At 32.4% G+C, this 20,159-nt stretch overlaps 1 protein-coding gene across 1 annotated transcript in view; it reads left to right on the top strand.

Moving 5' to 3' along the window:
• Positions 1-6,939: 6,939 nt before the first annotated feature.
• The window catches only part of LOC126892707 (uncharacterized), a 29,153-nt gene continuing 15,933 nt past the window's right edge, over positions 6,940-20,159 (top strand). Inside the window, exon 1 of the mRNA XM_050662339.1 lies at positions 6,940-7,105. Within this exon, the coding sequence (XP_050518296.1) occupies positions 6,940-7,105 (166 nt within the window). The remainder of the gene's footprint in view (positions 7,106-20,159) is intronic.

Here is a 20,159-nt window from a genome sequence, read left to right on the forward strand (position 1 = left end):
CCCCCCCTGATATATTTTTTTAATTTTTGGAAAAACCGTTTTTTACTATTTTTATGAGATGTAGAAGCAAAAGATACATACAATCCTAAATTTTCAATTTTTTATCTCAGACCGTTATTTTTTAATAGCCATTTAAATATTTTACATCTATATATATAAAAGAAAGTCGAGGTTGTGTTAGTTACACCATTTATAACTCGAGAACGACTGAACAGATTTTTAAAATTTTACATGTATATTCTAGCGGTCTGGGAATAGGATAATATGGAGTTTCATACCCGTACGTCATAAGGGGTGTTGCCCCCCCTGATATATTTTTTTAATTTTTGGAAAAACCGTTTTTTACTATTTTTATGAGATGTAGAAGCAAAAGATACATACAATCCTAAATTTTCAATTTTTTATCTCAGACCGTTATTTTTTAATAGCCATTTAAATATTTTACATCTATATATATAAAAGAAAGTCGAGGTTGTGTTAGTTACACCATTTATAACTCGAGAACGACTGAACAGATTTTTATGAAATTTTACATGTATATTCTAGCGGTCTGGGAATAGGATAATATGGAGTTTCATACCCGTACGTCATAAGGGGTGTTGCCCCCCCTGATATATTTTTTTAATTTTTGGAAAAACCGTTTTTTACTATTTTTATGAGATGTAGAAGCAAAAGATACATACAATCCTAAATTTTCAATTTTTTATCTCAGACCGTTATTTTTTAATAGCCATTTAAATATTTTACATCTATATATATAAAAGAAAGTCGAGGTTGTGTTAGTTACACCATTTATAACTCGAGAACGACTGAACAGATTTTTATGAAATTTTACATGTATATTCTAGCGGTCTGGGAATAGGATAATATGGAGTTTCATACCCGTACGTCATAAGGGGTGTTGCCCCCCTGATATATTTTTTTAATTTTTGGAAAAACCGTTTTTTACTATTTTTATGAGATGTAGAAGCAAAAGATACATACAATCCTAAATTTTCAATTTTTTATCTCAGACCGTTATGTTTTAATAGCCATTTAAATATTTTACATCTATATATATAAAAGAAAGTCGAGGTTGTGTTAGTTACACCATTTATAACTCGAGAACGACTGAACAGATTTTTATGAAATTTTACATGTATATTCTAGCGGTCTGGGAATAGGATAATATGGAGTTTCATACCCGTACGTCATAAGGGGTGTTGCCCCCCCTGATATATTTTTTTAATTTTTGGAAAAACCGTTTTTTACTATTTTTATGAGATGTAGAAGCAAAAGATACATACAATCCTAAATTTTCAATTTTTTATCTCAGACCGTTATTTTTTAATAGCCATTTAAATATTTTACATCTATATATATAAAAGAAAGTCGAGGTTGTGTTAGTTACACCATTTATAACTCGAGAACGACTGAACAGATTTTTATGAAATTTTACATGTATATTCTAGCGGTCTGGGAATAGGATAATATGGAGTTTCATACCCGTACGTCATAAGGGGTGTTGCCCCCCCTGATATATTTTTTTAATTTTTGGAAAAACCGTTTTTTACTATTTTTATGAGATGTAGAAGCAAAAGATACATACAATCCTAAATTTTCAATTTTTTATCTCAGACCGTTATTTTTTAATAGCCATTTAAATATTTTACATCTATATATATAAAAGAAAGTCGAGGTTGTGTTAGTTACACCATTTATAACTCGAGAACGACTGAACAGATTTTTATGAAATTTTACATGTATATTCTAGCGGTCTGGGAATAGGATAATATGGAGTTTCATACCCGTACGTCATAAGGGGTGTTGCCCCCCCTGATATATTTTTTTAATTTTTGGAAAAACCGTTTTTTACTATTTTTATGAGATGTAGAAGCAAAAGATACATACAATCCTAAATTTTCAATTTTTTATCTCAGACCGTTATTTTTTAATAGCCATTTAAATATTTTACATCTATATATATAAAAGAAAGTCGAGGTTGTGTTAGTTACACCATTTATAACTCGAGAACGACTGAACAGATTTTTATGAAATTTTACATGTATATTCTAGCGGTCTGGGAATAGGATAATATGGAGTTTCATACCCGTACGTCATAAGGGGTGTTGCCCCCCCTGATATATTTTTTTAATTTTTGGAAAAACCGTTTTTTACTATTTTTATGAGATGTAGAAGCAAAAGATACATACAATCCTAAATTTTCAATTTTTTATCTCAGACCGTTATTTTTTAATAGCCATTTAAATATTTTACATCTATATATATAAAAGAAAGTCGAGGTTGTGTTAGTTACACCATTTATAACTCGAGAACGACTGAACAGATTTTTATGAAATTTTACATGTATATTCTAGCGGTCTGGGAATAGGATAATATGGAGTTTCATACCCGTACGTCATAAGGGGTGTTGCCCCCCCTGATATATTTTTTTAATTTTTGGAAAAACCGTTTTTTACTATTTTTATGAGATGTAGAAGCAAAAGATACATACAATCCTAAATTTTCAATTTTTTATCTCAGACCGTTATTTTTTAATAGCCATTTAAATATTTTACATCTATATAAAAATTCGCCGGTCGCAGTGTTTGTTACCATACTCCTCCGAAACGACTTAACCGATTTTTATGAAATTTTGCAGGTATATTGGACTGTACTGGGAGTAGGTTGCTGTCTATATTTCATACCCGTACGTCATTAGGGGGTTGCCTATGACGCCGTAACTCTAACAATAATGACGTGAAAAATATGAAATTAGTAGGTAGACTCCTTGCTGAATTCCGAGCAGAACCGTACTAAAATTTTTTGTCTAGCACAATCGGTGTCCGAAATACAATATCTCAAGCCGTAGGAATATTCTGAGGACAGAAGAAGAACGAGCGACAAATTTCATAGAAGAGAAGTGGCACAGCTTAACTTTGGGACTCAAATTGGGCAAAATATGAATTTTTTAATTTTGCGAAATTTTCAAAAAATATCTCTAAACGGAACCGTAAGCAGGAGAAAAATTCTGAGCACACGAAAAGAACAAGCAGCAAATTATAAAATTTTATTTAATTTTAATTCATTTTGTTTAATTTTATTTAGTTTAAGTATTTTATTTATTTTTGTTTATTTTATAAAATTTTATTTAATTTTAATTCATTTTGTTTAATTTTATTTAGTTTAAGTATTTTATTTATTTTTGTTCATTTTATTTTATTTCATTTTATTAAATTTTATTTATTTTTATTAGACTATATTTTCTTTTATTTAATTTTATTATTATTTTTTAATTTATTTATTATTTTTATTTAATTCTTTTTTAACTTTATTTAATTGTATTTAAGTTAATATGATTTTATTTATTTGTATTTAATTTTATTCAGTTTTTTTTATTTTTATTTACGTTTATTCAATTTCATTTAATTTTAATTTACTTCATTTACTTTTTATTTAATTTTAATTGAATTTAATTTTATTTAATCAACACCTATAGACTTGGAATCTCCCCGAACCTAATAATAAATAGATGGTTGTTTTGAATGTAGATATAATAAAGCTGTTATATTCATTATAAGATAAACAAATTTAAGATTGTAACTGTTGCACTACAAACTTTATTTTGTTACTTCTAACTAAACTTTATTATTTCAAACATCATGTGTAATTAATTAAAAATAATAATAAAACCTCATTCACATCGAGCATTTTTGTTTATTAATTACGAATTCCTTTTGTTAATTTTAAGTTTATTGTATACAACAGTTTGTTTTTATCTATTGAGGCAGTACGAAGTCTGCCGGGTCAGCTAGTTAACTTATAAAATGACAGAACTGCCAAAATTTCATAAATGTCATTAGTGTCAAAATTTTATAACAGTAGAGTAAACTTGCCTGCGGTTGGACCAATTAGAAACAAGCATTACAGCGCGGTAAATTTGAATCACTCCTCTTGGTTAAAAAACAAACAATAGTATACTGTAAGAAATCAACCAATATTTGTAGGAACCGTGGCAATCCTGCAGGTAATTTAAGTCCCAAATGGTTTGCGCGCAGCTGACGTATATTGCTATGCTTGGCGTTAAGTACCTATTAATCTTCTTCTTCTTTCTCGAAATTCCTTATGCCCCTCAGGGGCGTCGGAGACCTATTAATCAATTACGTTAATAAATGAATATCTTCTATGATTTATTTCCGATTTGCAAAGTACTTCCCTTCTACATGGTAATAGTATACACATTAGTAATTTGTTTAGACTAACTTTCATCGTTATTTAAACAACACCAACCATTTAATTTAGCACAGAATTTCAAATCAACGAAACATTATCTATTTAGCGTCAAATGTAATGGTAAAATATCGTATTACGAGAAATGTACTTATTAGTAGTATGATAAACAGTAAACACATAGTGCTATTTGGTACGATATCAGTGTACCGTATCAATAGCGGTTACTTGATTAGGAAAATATATAGGTAGATGGACGTATGTGGTATAATTTTTGTAACGAACATAAACTACTGAGAGTAGACCGCAAACCATAAGGTCAATTTCACGAGCAGATTGAATTTAATGGTAACATTACACAGCGATTCAATATGAAATTAATTATTTCAAGAGTAATAGAATTAGGTTAGTGTTATAGAACCGTTCATTAATACAAGAAGTTAATTTGTGTTAAAAATTACTCTGAGCTGTTGAATATAAATTTACAGTCACAATTACAATAATTGTTTTGCTATTTATTGGTATAATTTGCCGTTCAAATTTTCAAGAGTGCAATGTGCAATCATCATTAGAATTGTTCTCAATTGCTTTGTTGATCGTTTTACTTACGAGAATGAAGTACACAGATTATTTTCCTGGTTTGCAAGTAAAAGAAACAGAAATGAGATAAAAAAGTACCCTGCTAGGACTTTCACCCGGCCAGTCTAACAACCTTTTTTGTGTTTCGATACCTCGATTAAAGTCTGTGTTTCCTGCAGTGGATTCGGTGTATTTTTTATATTACTAATAATATAATTTGAGATCAAAAATGCCTCCTTTCACCAAAAGTATCTTCGTCACGTTCGAATCTTTGACCTAAAAATATCCTTCACCTTCATTTTTCCAAATTCAAGCTAAGTTTACTCTTCTTTTAACCTCGATTGTTTTGTTGTTTCGACTTATTTTGATCTCACGGTCCAAATACTTATAGAAGTCAACTGGCTCAATGTCCCTATCATTAACTGAGATATTTTTAATAGGGACTAAATTGGTAATAAATTCTTCTTTTAATAGAACTATGTCCTGTTTCTTCTCTTACAGTCTCTGATGCGATCCGGAGGTCCAGCTCTCGTACCATCGTTTTTGGGTCTTCCTGTGGATCGCTTGGTGTTGGGCTTCTGTATCTTCGCCCATTTCACCAAACGTTCAGAGTCCATCCGATCTACGTGGTCTCTCCACATGTGTCTTCGTGGTCTTGTCCATCTCACGACATCTTGAACGCCTAGCTCTTTCAATGTGTCTTCGTTTCGTATCCTATGTCCTATCTTTGAGTGTGATTCCTCTTATGGATCTTAGGGTTTTCATCTCTGTTGCTATCATTTTTTCTTTGGTCTTTGTTGTCTCGGCCCTTGACTCAGCCGCGTATGTCAGTACGGGTCTAACACATGTCTTATGAATGCGGACTTTGCTTTTGGTGCTCATATATTTATTCCGCCAGATTATATCCCTTAGGAAACCAGATATTCTCGCTGCTTTCGTTGCCTGCTGTTTTGTTTCTTGCCACAGATGCCTGTCGCTAGAGATTTCTACACCCAGGTATCTACAATCCATTACCTGTTCGATTATATCGTCGTCCACTGCTAATTTACATCTAATTGGGTTCTTGGATATTACCATCGATTGGGTTTTCTCTGTTAATAGTCTCAGATTATACTTTTCGGCGGTTATTTTAAATTTTTGTAGTAAGTGTTGCAAGTCATCTTTGTTTTCGGCTTTAGCATCATCTGCGTAGCAAAGTAATATCATGGTTCGGTTACCCATTCTGTATCTCTGATTCATTTTGGTAATAAATTGTTTGTTGAAAAGTTTAATTTAGTACCTACTCTGGCAGTATGGAGCTCTTGGATCATTAACTGCGCCTCTTAAAAGCTGTCTGCAATGAGAACGATATCACCTCAAATATCTCATAATTCAATAAGCTACGCCCTATACAGCTAATTACAGAAAATTGTATCCGGAAAATTAGACGTGCTTCAAAAATTACGTTTCATAATAAAGCGATTAAACTCATCAAAAATTAAAACAGCTAACAACCTTAACTAAGCGACTTCATTGTTTTTTGTTACAAAATTCTGTAATACTGCCACAGTATGCAGAGAAAGTGAAGTTTCGTTAAAATTCACAACACGACTTGAACGAAATATAAAAAATAAGATCTGTGAGAAATTTGCTTATATACAAAATCGAATATGTATTATTCATATTTTCTATTCTATAAGGAAATCAGTTTGTTGCGGAATCAATAAAACTGGGTATGTTCTCTTTAAACCTGATTTAGTTAAGAGATTTTGATGGAGTAACTATTTATTGCAGTACTACCGGAATTATTTTTCATTAAAATTGTTTATTTCCTGACTGTGAATTTTTAAATACAAATTTTGATAGTTCCTGAGTATGTCGGTCTGTTATACAGATTAAGCGAAGATAAAACGGAGTATAGGTACACGTTTACTACATTGTATCTGAACTGCATTTAAAACAGTCGACCAATATAAAAGTTCGATACATTAACACCATAAATTATAACAACGTTAAGTTTGGCATGTAGAAAAAACAATGGAAGGCAATTTAATGATAGCTAAAACAGATGTTAAAAGAAGATATCACCTTTTGAGGCAGCTAACAAAAATAGTTTTTGGGCGTTTATCCCTTAATATTAACGTATTCCTTTTACCATAACTTTGAAAGAGAATGTTAAAAAACTTCAAATTTCTCTTTTTTTTTCAGAATTATCTAAGTAAACATTCAGATCCACAAAGCCAGGCGTTGTTAGAAAATGTGAATTCAAAATATTACTACTACACGAGAACAAAAGGATTATTCAGGATATGTTACCCAAAAGAAAGGCCGCCTACTGGTAAGTACTGCATAAAATCAGTTTAGAATACGAAATATTACATATTTATACCTTGGATTGGAATAATATTATTATATTGTGACGCTCCTAGACCGCCGAAGATTCCGGCCTATTTAGTGTAATTCGAATGTTGTAAACCAACCTTTTTTTATTACCTGTAAACATCTCTTGATTTTACTGGAGAATTCTTTGACCTGTTTTGTAAATATTGTTTAAGCTCTTTCGAGTTTTCTAGAGATTATTGGATAACCGTAGCAATAGTATTTAAGGAGACATTTGGAAGGATAAAAATAAATCAGTAAAGATTAATCAGTAAAGTCACTCTCGCGTAACAGTATTTTAAAGTGTAGAATCTACTGTTTCTATTTGTACAATTACTTAAGGATCACCCTGTAAAAATATAATAATAATATAAAAGGTCTTTATTTTTCCTTCAAGTACATACAGTACACAAAACATACAAAATATAAATGCATAATATAACAACAAGAAAGAAAAAATGCCGAAGATCAGTTGGTACTGATTTCAAGAAATCAGCACCTCTGCTTTTCATCTTAAGCAAGAGAAAAAAAAAATATATATATTTTTTTCATGTTCTGTAACATTTTAAAATCCGTGACTAATAGGAACATTTTGTAATTAAATATTGTCCAAAAACTATCACATAGTCTATACCAGTGATTCCCAAGTGGTCCAGGTGGACCCCCAGGGTTCCACGAGGGACTCAACGGGGTCTACGTTGGCGTGAAATAAAAATGGGGGTTCACAAGTTGCAAGTGGGGGTCCACTAAAATTTTATAGCGATTTGGTATTTATTTAAACAAATTTGCATTTTTTTATTGTAAAATATCAATGGAAAAAATAATATTTGAATAAACTCTAACATGAAGTAAAACCACTTCTATGTATGTAATTGGTATATTTATTAATTTTAAAAAATCCCACTGGATTGAGTAAAATATGTCCAATTCAGAACGTTTTCAGACCTATCGGTCCATCATCAGTGAATGTGCATACTTGCTAAATAGCCCCAGAACCAAACAATGGTTGAATTTATAATTCGATTTACATTATTTAAAAAAAAGAATGTGTGTGTACTTTGTACGCACGTAAGAAGTTATACTTCTATTATATGATTTAAACGAAATTAATATACTTTTTATTTATATTTTGTTTAAATATTAAACTAATTTATACTTACTACTTCTCAAACATTTTTATTAGAACAGTGCCAAAAATTAAAATAATAAAAGAATAAAACACACACAAACACATTAAACAAGCCACAAATGATGTCTGAACATTAATTGTCGAAAATTTTTTTAACTAAATACGTATTTTCTGAAAATACAATTATATAATAAATATACTTACAATCATAAAATGTATTAAAAAAAACAAAAAAGAAAGTTTCTATTGGGACTCGAACCAGCGGTGATAAGAGCGGTTGGTATTTGAATTCATTTGCTTTCTCCGCGTAGCCACGGACACTATGTGTCATTATTTACGAAGATCGACTAACTAAACGGATTAAACTTGTGATATTTTGACATTTTGAAAATTGATCAAATTATTTTAATTTTTAATTGAAATGATTTAGAATTGAAAAAATACAACAAAACATAGAGTAAAAAAACAATATATTAGGTGAATATTGATAGAAATTTTGATGGTAATCAAATTATATAAATAAAATATTACATACTCTGTATTTTGGCAGATCAAATAGGTAGGTTTATACCCATGATACATTAACAATTATTACGTACCTGTTGCTTTTAAAAACTATTTAAAAGTCACTACAATATTATAAACTTTTTTGTTTCTGTCCTCACAACAATAAAACTAATATATTATATATTTGTTTACCTTTACCTTTACCTCCAAACCACAGCTGCCATATCGGATAATTTTTGACATGTCATTTGAACATCCAATCAGAACAAAGTTATAATGCGCATGCGCCGGGCTGATAGGTTTTAACATATAAAAAAATCACCCTCTATCGCCGGTAAAGAAGTATAACTTCAAAAAAATATTAAACAGGCTAAACTCCGATGTTACAGGATACAACGGGAACATGGTGAAACCCTACCAAAAACTCAATCAACCATCTTAGGCCAACTATATGGTATACAGCCAACTTTTTAACTATATGGTATACAGCCAATCTAGGGAACTTCCCTTTTAGTGAATATTTTAATAGTAGTGACTCAAAAATGTTATTATAATGCATCATAACAAGTTATTTTGATTATAAACAAGTTTTTGATCAAATTTTAGTGTAGAAAACGGTAAAATACCGTTTTTTACATTTTCCTCCATTCCCAAAACATATGCCTTTCGATTTGACTGAAAATTTGCCCACAGATAGCCAAAACACAGGACTTTTAAGTGGTTAAAAGAATTTGTATCGTTTTGCAATACAAAAAAAATACGTGGAATAATACCAGAGCCAAAAATATAGGCGTCTACTGTAAGTACAATTAATTCGGAAAATATCAACCATACGAAAAAAAAATGGTAAGAAAATTATAATAATTATTGTAAACACAATTTATTTGGATCAACTTCAGTTCCTACCATTTTTGTCGAAAAGTTGATAATTGCGGAGATATTGAACAAAAACCACTGCTATCAAATCAATCAGGGCTTATGCTCGCGCCTTTATCGCATATGTACTACCTGAAATATTGATTTTAGCAAAAACATGAAAGAAATCAAAATTGTATAAAATTTAATTCTCTCCATTTTTGTATAGGTACATTTTTGTTATAAAACTAATAATAAACGAGATAATTCAATAATTATGCTGTAACTGTCACTCTTTCCCCCATAACTCGGAAAATATCGACGACACAAAAAAATTTGCATTTGTAAAATACGAAATCATATTGTCCACAACTTCAGTCCTTACACTTGTTGTCAAAAAGTAAAATATGGCGGAGATATTAAGCAAAAACGGTTCTCCTTTATTCGCGATTTTAAATTTACACTACTATTGACCCCCTTAAGATTAGAAAAATAGAATCTTGCTTGGGTAGCTCTGCATGCAAGATCAAATGCTAAACCGACTGTACTATATCATTTTGACTCTATCGCATGTAACTTTTCTTGTATTGTAAAACTATACAAATTCTTTTAACCATTTAAGTCCTGTGTTTTGGCTATCTGTGGGCAAATTTTCAGCCAAATAGAAGAATATGTATTTTGAGAATGGAATAAAATGAAAAAACAGTATTTTAACGTTTTCTACGCTAAAGTTTGATCAACAACTTGTTTTAAAACAAAAAACTTGTTATAATACCTAATAATCACATTTTGGTCAACCCTTCTATTAAAACATTATTTTTTCAATTGATAATTTACGATAAAAAATGCAAATTTGTTTAAATAGATTCCAAATCACTGTAAAATCGCTTAAAATGATATTTTGAGAAAAGAAGAGAAGACGAAAAAGACCTGCATTGTCTTATTTTTACCCCCATGTTTTTCATTGGAGGAAGTATGGTAAAAATGTAGCAGCAGGGGGTCCACTGAAACCAGCATATTTTTTAAAGTGGTCTACGAGAAAAAATAGTTTGGGACCCTCTGGTCTATACATACTACATAACAGGTTATTAACTATGGCACATGTGTTACTCAGTTAGCAATTTAGTTTTAAGAGATTTCTTAAAAGATACAATCGACTTTAATTTTAATTCTTTTGCTAATCCGTTATATTTTATATTTTTGATATTTGATCTGTACATGAGTTTTTGAATTGTTCTGTACGATGTGGTGGAGCTGTAATTGTATTTTTATATCTTGTATTAACATTATGTATGTCAGTTCTATATAATATAACTTTTTTAAAAAGATATGCTGGTAATGAGTTTTTGATGATTTTATGGAATAGACAAGCAGCATGTAGATATCTTCTCTTTTCCATGCTCAACCATTTTACGTGTTTTAGTTTGTGAGAAAATAGGCTGGTGTCTTCTTACACCACAGATAAGACGAAGACACGAATTTTGAACCACCTGAATTCTTCTCCTGTCATCTGAACTAATACAAGGCCCGTACACAACATCACCATAGTTAAATTTAGACAAAACCAAACTTTCACACAGTATTCTTTTTATCTTGTAAGATAGATAGCGGCGATTATGATAAATTGTTCTTAAACTGAGAAATGCTTTACTCACACAGGTGTTAATATGTTTTGTAAATTTTAGGTGATTATCTAAAGTTAAACCCAGATTTTTAGCACTAGTTACAGGTTTAATGATTTCATTATCAACAACTATTTCAATGGTGTTACTCATCTCCAGACATAACCGGCTAGGACCACAAACCACCAGATTAGTTTTTTTTTAGAATTTTTATTTAATGCATGATTTCTTGCCCAATCAACTAATGATTTAATATCCTGATTAACAGTCTCAATAGCACTTGGGCTGTCAACCGGGTAAAATGAATGGTAAATTTGTGTATCGTCTGCATATAGATGAAAATTACAGGTATTCAGAGAAGTCCCAATATTGGTGGTGTATAAAGTAAATAAGATTGGACCTAAAATTGAACCCTGAGGCACCCCTGACAAGATGTTTAAAAAATCAGAGCACCTTTCATCTACTTTGACGCTCTGTTTTCTATGGCGCAGGTAAGACTCAACCATATTCAATGCATCCACGGAAAAGCCTATTGACTGCAAAATTGCGCAAAGTAGTGAATGATTAAGAGTGTCAAATGCCTTAGACAAGTCGATCAAAACTAAAATGGTAACTTTACCCACATCCCTTTCTCTCAAAATGTCATCAGTTATTTTAAGTGAGTGCTGTTTCACAGTTGTGAAATGGCCTAAACCCGGACTGAAAATCAGTTAAGATGGTATTATTAGAAATATAATCGCGAAGCTGCATTTCCATGATGCGTTCTAACACTTTTGATAGAGTTGGCAAGATACTGATAGGTCGTAGATCCTTATATTAGGTTGGATTGTTACATTTAGGTATGGGTCTAACTAATGCTTTTTTCTATTCATCTGGAAAATAGTTATTAGAGAGGCAACAGTTCATTATATGTGTTATATAAGGAATGATTAATGGGCAACATTGAAGTAACATTTTTAAGTTCAAACCGTCTGAGCCTAAAGCATTAGATGTCAGAGTATATAACAGTTTTTGCACTAAATCACAGGGTACTGGAGTAAAGGAGAAAAGTTCTCGATTAGGTACAGTATTTAAGTAATAGTCAATTGTATTTTGATTGATTGGTAGTTGTGGGATGCATGATGTATAATACTGATTAATCTCATAGGGTTCTTTTAAAATTTCTGGAATTATGTGTTCATTCTTCCCAATATTAAGGAGTTTTAAATTTTCCAAGCATTTTTTATTCCACCCACATTCAGTTTGTGTTGAAAGAAGGCTTTTTTTTTCATTCTCATACGCTAATGTTGTATAATTTCTAATCATTTTGTAGTAGTTAAGGTGAGCTGGCTCCTTAGTTTTCTGCCACTTTTTTTTAGCCTTGTCTCTTAGTGACATAAGAAGTCTCACATTATCTGTTAACCAAGGATTATATTTTTTAGTGACTTCATTCTTTTTAAAGGGAGCATGTTTGTCTAAAAGAGCCACAATGGAGCTGCTTAAGAATTATACTTTGTCGTTGATGTTTTCAATGTGATCGATGTTGGTAAATAGAGTAGAGTTTAAATCAAGCAAAAAAAGATTTGCATCAAAGTGTTTGAAATTTCTAACAATTTTAAAGATTGGATCAGATTTTTCCGAGCAGATATTGATGTCACAATAAATAAGCTCATGATCTGTTATGTGATCAACAGAACATACACCAAAGGAGTTAATTCTATTTTCATTTGAGACAATTATATAATCAATCAGAGTCTGCGATGTAAGGGTTATGTGAGTTGGTCTATCAATAATCTGTACCAAATTAAAACTGTCAAGTAAATCATTAATTTTATGAGCTGGACTCAGATGTGAATTAAGTAAGTCAACATTAAAATCACCCAAACAGTAAATTTCATCACAATCTGTAACCATATCGGCAAGAGATTTTTCAAAAGATTCAACAAAGGTATTAATTATGTAGTTTGGTGGTTTATAGACAACAGCTATACCTAACAACAAGTCATTAATTTTGAGTTTAATCCACACTTGTTCTATGTGATTGTCAAATTTAACTTCAGAAAATTGCAAATTATTCTTTATATGCATACAAACTCCTCAACCTCGACAGTCTGCTGTTCTGTCCTGACGAATTAAATTGTAACCATAAGTTTGTATAGCATTATTCGGTATTGTTGGCTTGAGCCATGTCTCAGATACACAAAATATATCAAATTGTTTATCAATACCATAATTACCTAAATCAACTATTTTAGGAAATAAGGAACGAATATTAACATATGCAATTTTTAACCGACCTGTTATATCTTTCTTCAAAAATTTCCACCACCATTGCCTAAAAATTCTTTTTATCGATTAATGTGGAATCTTTTTACACCAACTCCAACAGGCCAGAAATCCGATTTATACATATCATCCTTCTTGTTGAAGGGAGCTGAAGGGAGTTGAAATATATTTAAATAAATAAATAACCCACCCTGTATATTAGTAAAAATTGGCTATATATCATTAGTATCATTGAGCAGTTCATTATAATTATTAACGAATCTAACACATTTTAAAATTTTGCATTGTTTAGAGCTTTATTCTTATTGTTTATTAACTCTCACCAGCTTAAAACACAGACAGGCATATAAGGTCAGAATAATTATAATCTAGTTTAATCTAATGTAGCATTACTTTCCATTTTATTAAGATCACATAATTCACAACTTAAAGCCGGTATTCAATGGACTGTGGCGAGGCACTCTTTACGGTTTACGTCGGTAAATATAAATATAAAATAATATATAATAATGAAAAGAAAACATAGCACGTTTCACACCCCACTTTACTGAGCTTGTTTCCTTGAGTATCGAGAATATACCACCAGTGTCGACGGTAGAAATTTTAGTAGGTTGGTTAAATTATACAATGATACAAATCCCAATATAACATCGTTAGAACACTCCATAATGAAATTACCATGGCACTGACCATACCAGTCCCTAGCCGAGTTAGAAGGGTCTTATCAGCTTCTGACTTCCTTTGAACCATGTTTATTTACCGACGAACGATGGGAGACTTCACGCCGGCCATAAATAGAGGGCTCGGTCATGATTTTAAATCACAAATTTTGAGTGAAATATCGCTATTTATCGCTATAATTTTGGACCAGCCACACAGGTGCTGGTCCAAAATTGTTACGATCAGAGGAAAGGCGTGTTCCTATGCTTTTTAGATTACGAAAAAGCGTTTGATCATGTCTAACACCACAAGTTAATGCAGATCCTCAAGAAACTTGATATAGACCAAAAAGACATAAGATGCATTGAATATCCACAAGGAAGAACTTCCTGTAGTTGGCTGTATACCATTAATTACAAGTGAAATTTAATAAAAAATTTTCCTCTTGGTAAAAGGTATATTAGTTTAAAAAGCCCTAAAGGGCTACAGACAGATTCGCTTTTGAAGTCTCATCTCTTAGTTGCCTACCACCTCTTATAAGATAATGACCTAGTTACCTTTTGACCCACTTACCATGTGTGGGAGTCATATGTTGCCCTATGGCCGTATCCTTAGGAATTTTATACATCCTTTGGATTTTTCGATGTGTTCATTTATACAAGACTTTTGTCTGTTTTTTGAAGGGCTTTGACCTTTGTATTTTTTTGGTTGGCTCACCATGTTCTTGTAACACTGATGATGCTCTTGTTACAGAGCGAAAACGTTTTGGTTATATGTTTGTAGCCCTTTAGGGCTTTTTAAACTAATATACCTTTTACCAAGAAGAAAATTTTTTATTAAATTTCACATGCATTGAATACTTATACTGGTATCAAACGGCACACTTAAAAAATAGAGAATTCTATATCCAAACCCATACATATAAGAAGGGGTGTTCGACAGGGATGTGTGCTTTCCCCTCTTTTATTTAACATGTATTCTGAAGCCATTTTTCAAGGGTCTTTGGAAGATGCAGAGATGGGAATTAAAGTGAGTGGAATATTGATCAACAACATACGATATGCTGATGCTGGTGTCTTAATTTCTGGTAACATAGTCGATCTCCAACAACTTGTCACTATAATCGTAGAATACAGTAAGCGCATGGGATTAGAGATCAATACCAAAAAGACCAAATTCATGATCATCTCCAGAAACTTGGATGCACTTAAAAACTCCACCATAACACTGAATACAAGTCCATTTAAAGGGTGAGCAAATTTAAATACCTGGGCACGTGGCTTTTTGAAGATTGGGAATCGGACAGGGAAGTAAAATGTCGCATTGAGCAAGCTCGACAAGCTTTCGTAAAATTCAGGAAGGTACCGACCTGTTCAGAGTTTGATCTTCAACTGAGAGGAAGGTTTACTAAGTGCTACGTATGGTCGGTGCTGCTATATGGCATAGAGGGCTGGACACTCAAAACGAGGGATATAAACAGATTAGAAGCCTTCGAAATGTGGCTTTATCGCCGTATCCTAAAGATACCAGGGACGGCGAAAGTCACAAATGTAGATGTCCTTGAGAGAATCAACCAAGAACGCCAAAACCATCAAGAAAAGGAAAACGGGGTATCTGGGTCACATCATGCGAAACGAAAAATACCAGTTCCTTCAACTTATAATCCAGGGTAAAATTGAAAGCAAGAGAGGAATAGGACGCAAGAAAATGTCCTGTCTCCGAAACATAAGGCAATGGACAGGGATTAACGACATACAATCTCTGATACACATTGCAAGAAACGGAGAGTTAATGGAAAATGTGATCGCTCACATCTGGATCTGCATCTGAAGAAGAAGATCGCTATTTCACGTTGTGTTGATTCCCGTCTTTATTTTTTATTTTTTTCTATTACCTACATATTATGTTCTATTTCTCCAGGCGTGCCACACCACGTTTCATTGGATCCCAGCTTAATACTTTCATTACCATGTTCCGAAAATTCACTACTGCGATACATATCAATAGAAGAAAACTAATAATTTATGAAACGTTTTATAATTACGACGTGGAAACCAAAATCGGCATTGTTTTCTAAACAATCGTATGTTTTTTGTTGTTTCTCGTAGCTATATGAGAAATGTCAATTTTGGTCTTTTCACAATGCAGCTTCGTAACTGTTCTTGTTGTAAGAATGCGACAAGAATTCGTGAGAATTAAAGCAAACGTACTATATGCAAATCACCCTTTTATTCACTTCATTACAAATGCTGCTTTATTTGTGGTACAATCAAAATCAAATTAAAAGTTTCTAATTGAATGAATGAAATTTACATTGAGGTTTCGCCGATTTTCGCTTTTCTATATGTTAATGGTTTTTTTATCACCTAGTAGTAGTAAAACTGGGTTCAAAAATTTAAAATGCAAAAGTTTTTGATAATGAAAATGAACTTGACTGTTTTCTCTCAGTGTCAACTTGTTTATTACCTAATTATATTTTTTTCTGATGTCTATTTCTTATTTGATCCCTCTCTTCGATTATCTGTAATTCTTTTCAATATACATAATACTTAATGTTAATCTGTCAATTTTACCATATATGGTGTTACTTGTTGGTCTTTTGTATATGGTCCCCCACTATAGGGCTAGGTACGTCTGGTACTGCAGACGAGTTATAGGTAAAATGTGGAGGTTGAAATCAAAGGTAATCTATAGGGCTTTACATTCACAGTCATTTGTTTCGAGCTTCTGTCATGTGTCATCAAATATTAATATATCTACGTCATACGTTATTGGTATATACCAATGATACAAACCAAAGACGTATGACGTAGATATATTAATATTATATGACACATGACAGAAGCTCGAAACAAATGACAATCGATGAAAATCCCTATTGGTTGTACACATCAATGATACGACCCACAGATACATATGGTTCAATACTTGTGATAAAAGACGGCTTTAGAATCTTGTGCGCCTCTTTCACCATCCTACAAATTCAAGCACTTCTAAATAAGACAGGAGCCTTAACAGCAATGACATCTTTAGAGGCTATTTTTCTCACTGATTCCTCGTTCACTGAGAGTTCTAAAACTGCTCATGATATACTGGATCCGTCCAGAACATCTACTGGGTATGGTACAAAAGTCTTATGACCAACTGTTGGAGATTAAAGTGTCGTGTCTGAGCAAAGAAGAAGACTGCTTATACTTCTCTCTCCAAGTCTTCTTAGTTAAAAGTGTAATCCCTAAGTATTTTATATCGAATACTTGATCACTTACGGATTGGATTACTTATTGTTTGTTGACTTACGAAGCGGAAACGTTGACCATAGCAAGGAGACCTGTGCAAAGATCCGTGTGTCTCAAAGTGCGATGGAACGTGCTATGTTGGGCGTTTGCGTTTCACTACGAGACAAGATCCCAAACCACCAGCTACGACAAGAATCAGGAGTTGCTGATGCAGTAGAAAGAATAGCAACACTGAAATGGAACTGGGCAGGTCACGTGGCTCGAATGACAGAAAAGAGATGGAAAAAGCGGATACTGGAATGGAGACCAAGAGATGATGCTTACGGAAGCAGAGGTCGTCTACCAACACGTTGGACTTTCTGGTCAAAATGAGAACACAGAACCGTAGTTTACAGGGTGTCCAGAAACTCTACCGACAAAAGAAGACATTCTCCTCAGTCTTCCTCAGATAATTTTAAGACATTTTAACCCAATTTTTCTAGTCCGAAAATGCTTCCTAGGGAGCTAGAGCTCTTTGAAGATGGCGTCTTGTAATTAGTTTTTCTTAAATACCTTCAGAACGCTTCTATTTAAAAAAACGAACATTGGTACACATATTTATCTTCCAGAGATAAATCGATTCCATCCATCCATTGTGAATTTCTAGTACGAGTCATAGGCGTCCGTTTTGGGTGGGGCAACGGTTATTTTATCGCATATTTTTTTTCTTTAACTTTTAATTTAATACTGGATTATTAAATTATGAGGTATTCTAGTACTAAAAGCTACTCTTGCTTTAAGTCGGTAGGACACATTGTTTTCTAGAAAAATCGATTTGAAATTTTTTTTTACTGAATTTAAAAAAAAATTAAAAAAAAAACGGTGTATTTTACCAATTTAAAGCAAGAGTAACTTTTAGTAACTAGAAAACCTCATAATTTAATAATCTAGTGTCAACAATTCTTAAGAATTAAAGACAAAAGTTATGCGATAAAATAACCGTTGACCTACCCAAAACGGACGCATATGACCCGTACTAGAAATTCTCAATTAATGAAATCGATTTATCTCTGGAATATAAATACACTTACCAGTTTTCGTTTTTCTGAATAGTTTTTTTTTATTTTTTTTGATATTCAAAAAACGACAAATTTTCAAATCGATTTTTCTAGAAAACGGTGTATCCTATCGACTTAATATCTTTAATACTAGAATACCTTACATTTTAATAATCCAGACTCAAAAATGCTTAAAAATTAAAAACAAAAAAGTTATGCGATAATATAACTGTTACCCTACATAAAACGGACGCCTATGACCGGTACTAGAAATTTGCAATGGATGGAATCGATTTATCTCTGGAAGATAAATATGTGTATCAATTTTCGTTTTTCTTAATAGAAGCGTTCTGAATATATGTAAGAAAAACTAATTACCAGACGCCATCTTCAAATAGCTCTAGCTCAGAGTTTCCCAACCGGTGGGTCGCGACCCACTAGTGGTTCGCGGGCGGCTTTCAGGTGGGTCGCGGCGTGGCTCTTACAGTAGCTGAGTAGCGTACAGTGACCATGCTCCTTATTTTTTTCTATCATAATGGGTGAGGGATGGGTCGCAAATATGAAAAAACATCAGAAGGTGGGTCGCCAGACATAAAAGGTTGGGAACCAGTGCAGCTCCTTTAGGAAGCATTTTCGGACTAGGTGAATTGGGTTAAAATTGCCTTAAAATTATCTGAGGAATTTCCTGTCTTCATTTGTCGGTAGAGTTTCTGGACACTCTGTATAACTAAAGGCTTCTGCTGAGACCAAGTTCTGGTAAAATAACCCAAATTCGTACTTCTAAACTTGCAATGCAAATGAACGATGAATTAGAAGAAGACGAGCGGATCTAAGATTTCATTTCACTACCTGTCTATTCATCTATGTAAACATTCCAACGAATCTTGGTTCCCTGAACTCTGAGGACAGAAGTTCTCTGAAGATAGAAGTAAAACTAATAGAAAATGAAAGACAGCTTATAGTTCAATTAGTTTCAGAGGTGACCGTCATTCGTTTCACCCTCTTTAGAGATCATCGGAGAGGCTCTAAGGTCTAGTCTGAACCCAAAAGAAAATAAGCTGTCTCACATGCCGAATTATACAAATAATTCACTTACAGACGCTGTAAATAAATATACTTAATGTACGACTGGTATATTTATTATTATTTGACAAATAATGACATGATTTCGAAGTCTGTTAAGTATGATATAATGCCCTAGGGCGTTATTTTTCAAAATAACGCCCTAGGGTATCAAATTTAAATAACGAGTTAAATACTGTCAAGTTGACAAATAAAACTCGTAAGTAAAACTATGGTTACCACAATAATTACGTTAGGACTATTGCTAGTAAATGTACTTATTTAAAAACTAATTAATTCAAAATTCATTCAAATGTTTTGCATATAAAGAATAATTTAGTAGAACGTTGAAGGTACCACGGGTATTATAGATAATAACGCTTTCGGTCAACGTATATTCCTCGGGCCAAAGGCCCTCGGTATATAAACCATTGACCTCAAGAGTTATTATCCTTATAATACCCTTGGTACCTTAATAACTAAAATAAATTATGTGTTAAAGTCATTATTGTAAATTAGAAGTGTTAAAGTTATTAATAAATTTAGTAAGGACGTAACAGAACCTATAATTTTTTCTTCTAGTTTCCACTACGACTGAGATATCTACAACGATACCTGCTGGTTTTAGGTTAGGAAGTTA

Source organism: Diabrotica virgifera, chromosome 9 (genome assembly GCF_917563875.1).
Source record: "Diabrotica virgifera virgifera chromosome 9, PGI_DIABVI_V3a".
In the NCBI taxonomy this organism is placed as follows: Eukaryota; Metazoa; Arthropoda; class Insecta; order Coleoptera; family Chrysomelidae; genus Diabrotica; species Diabrotica virgifera.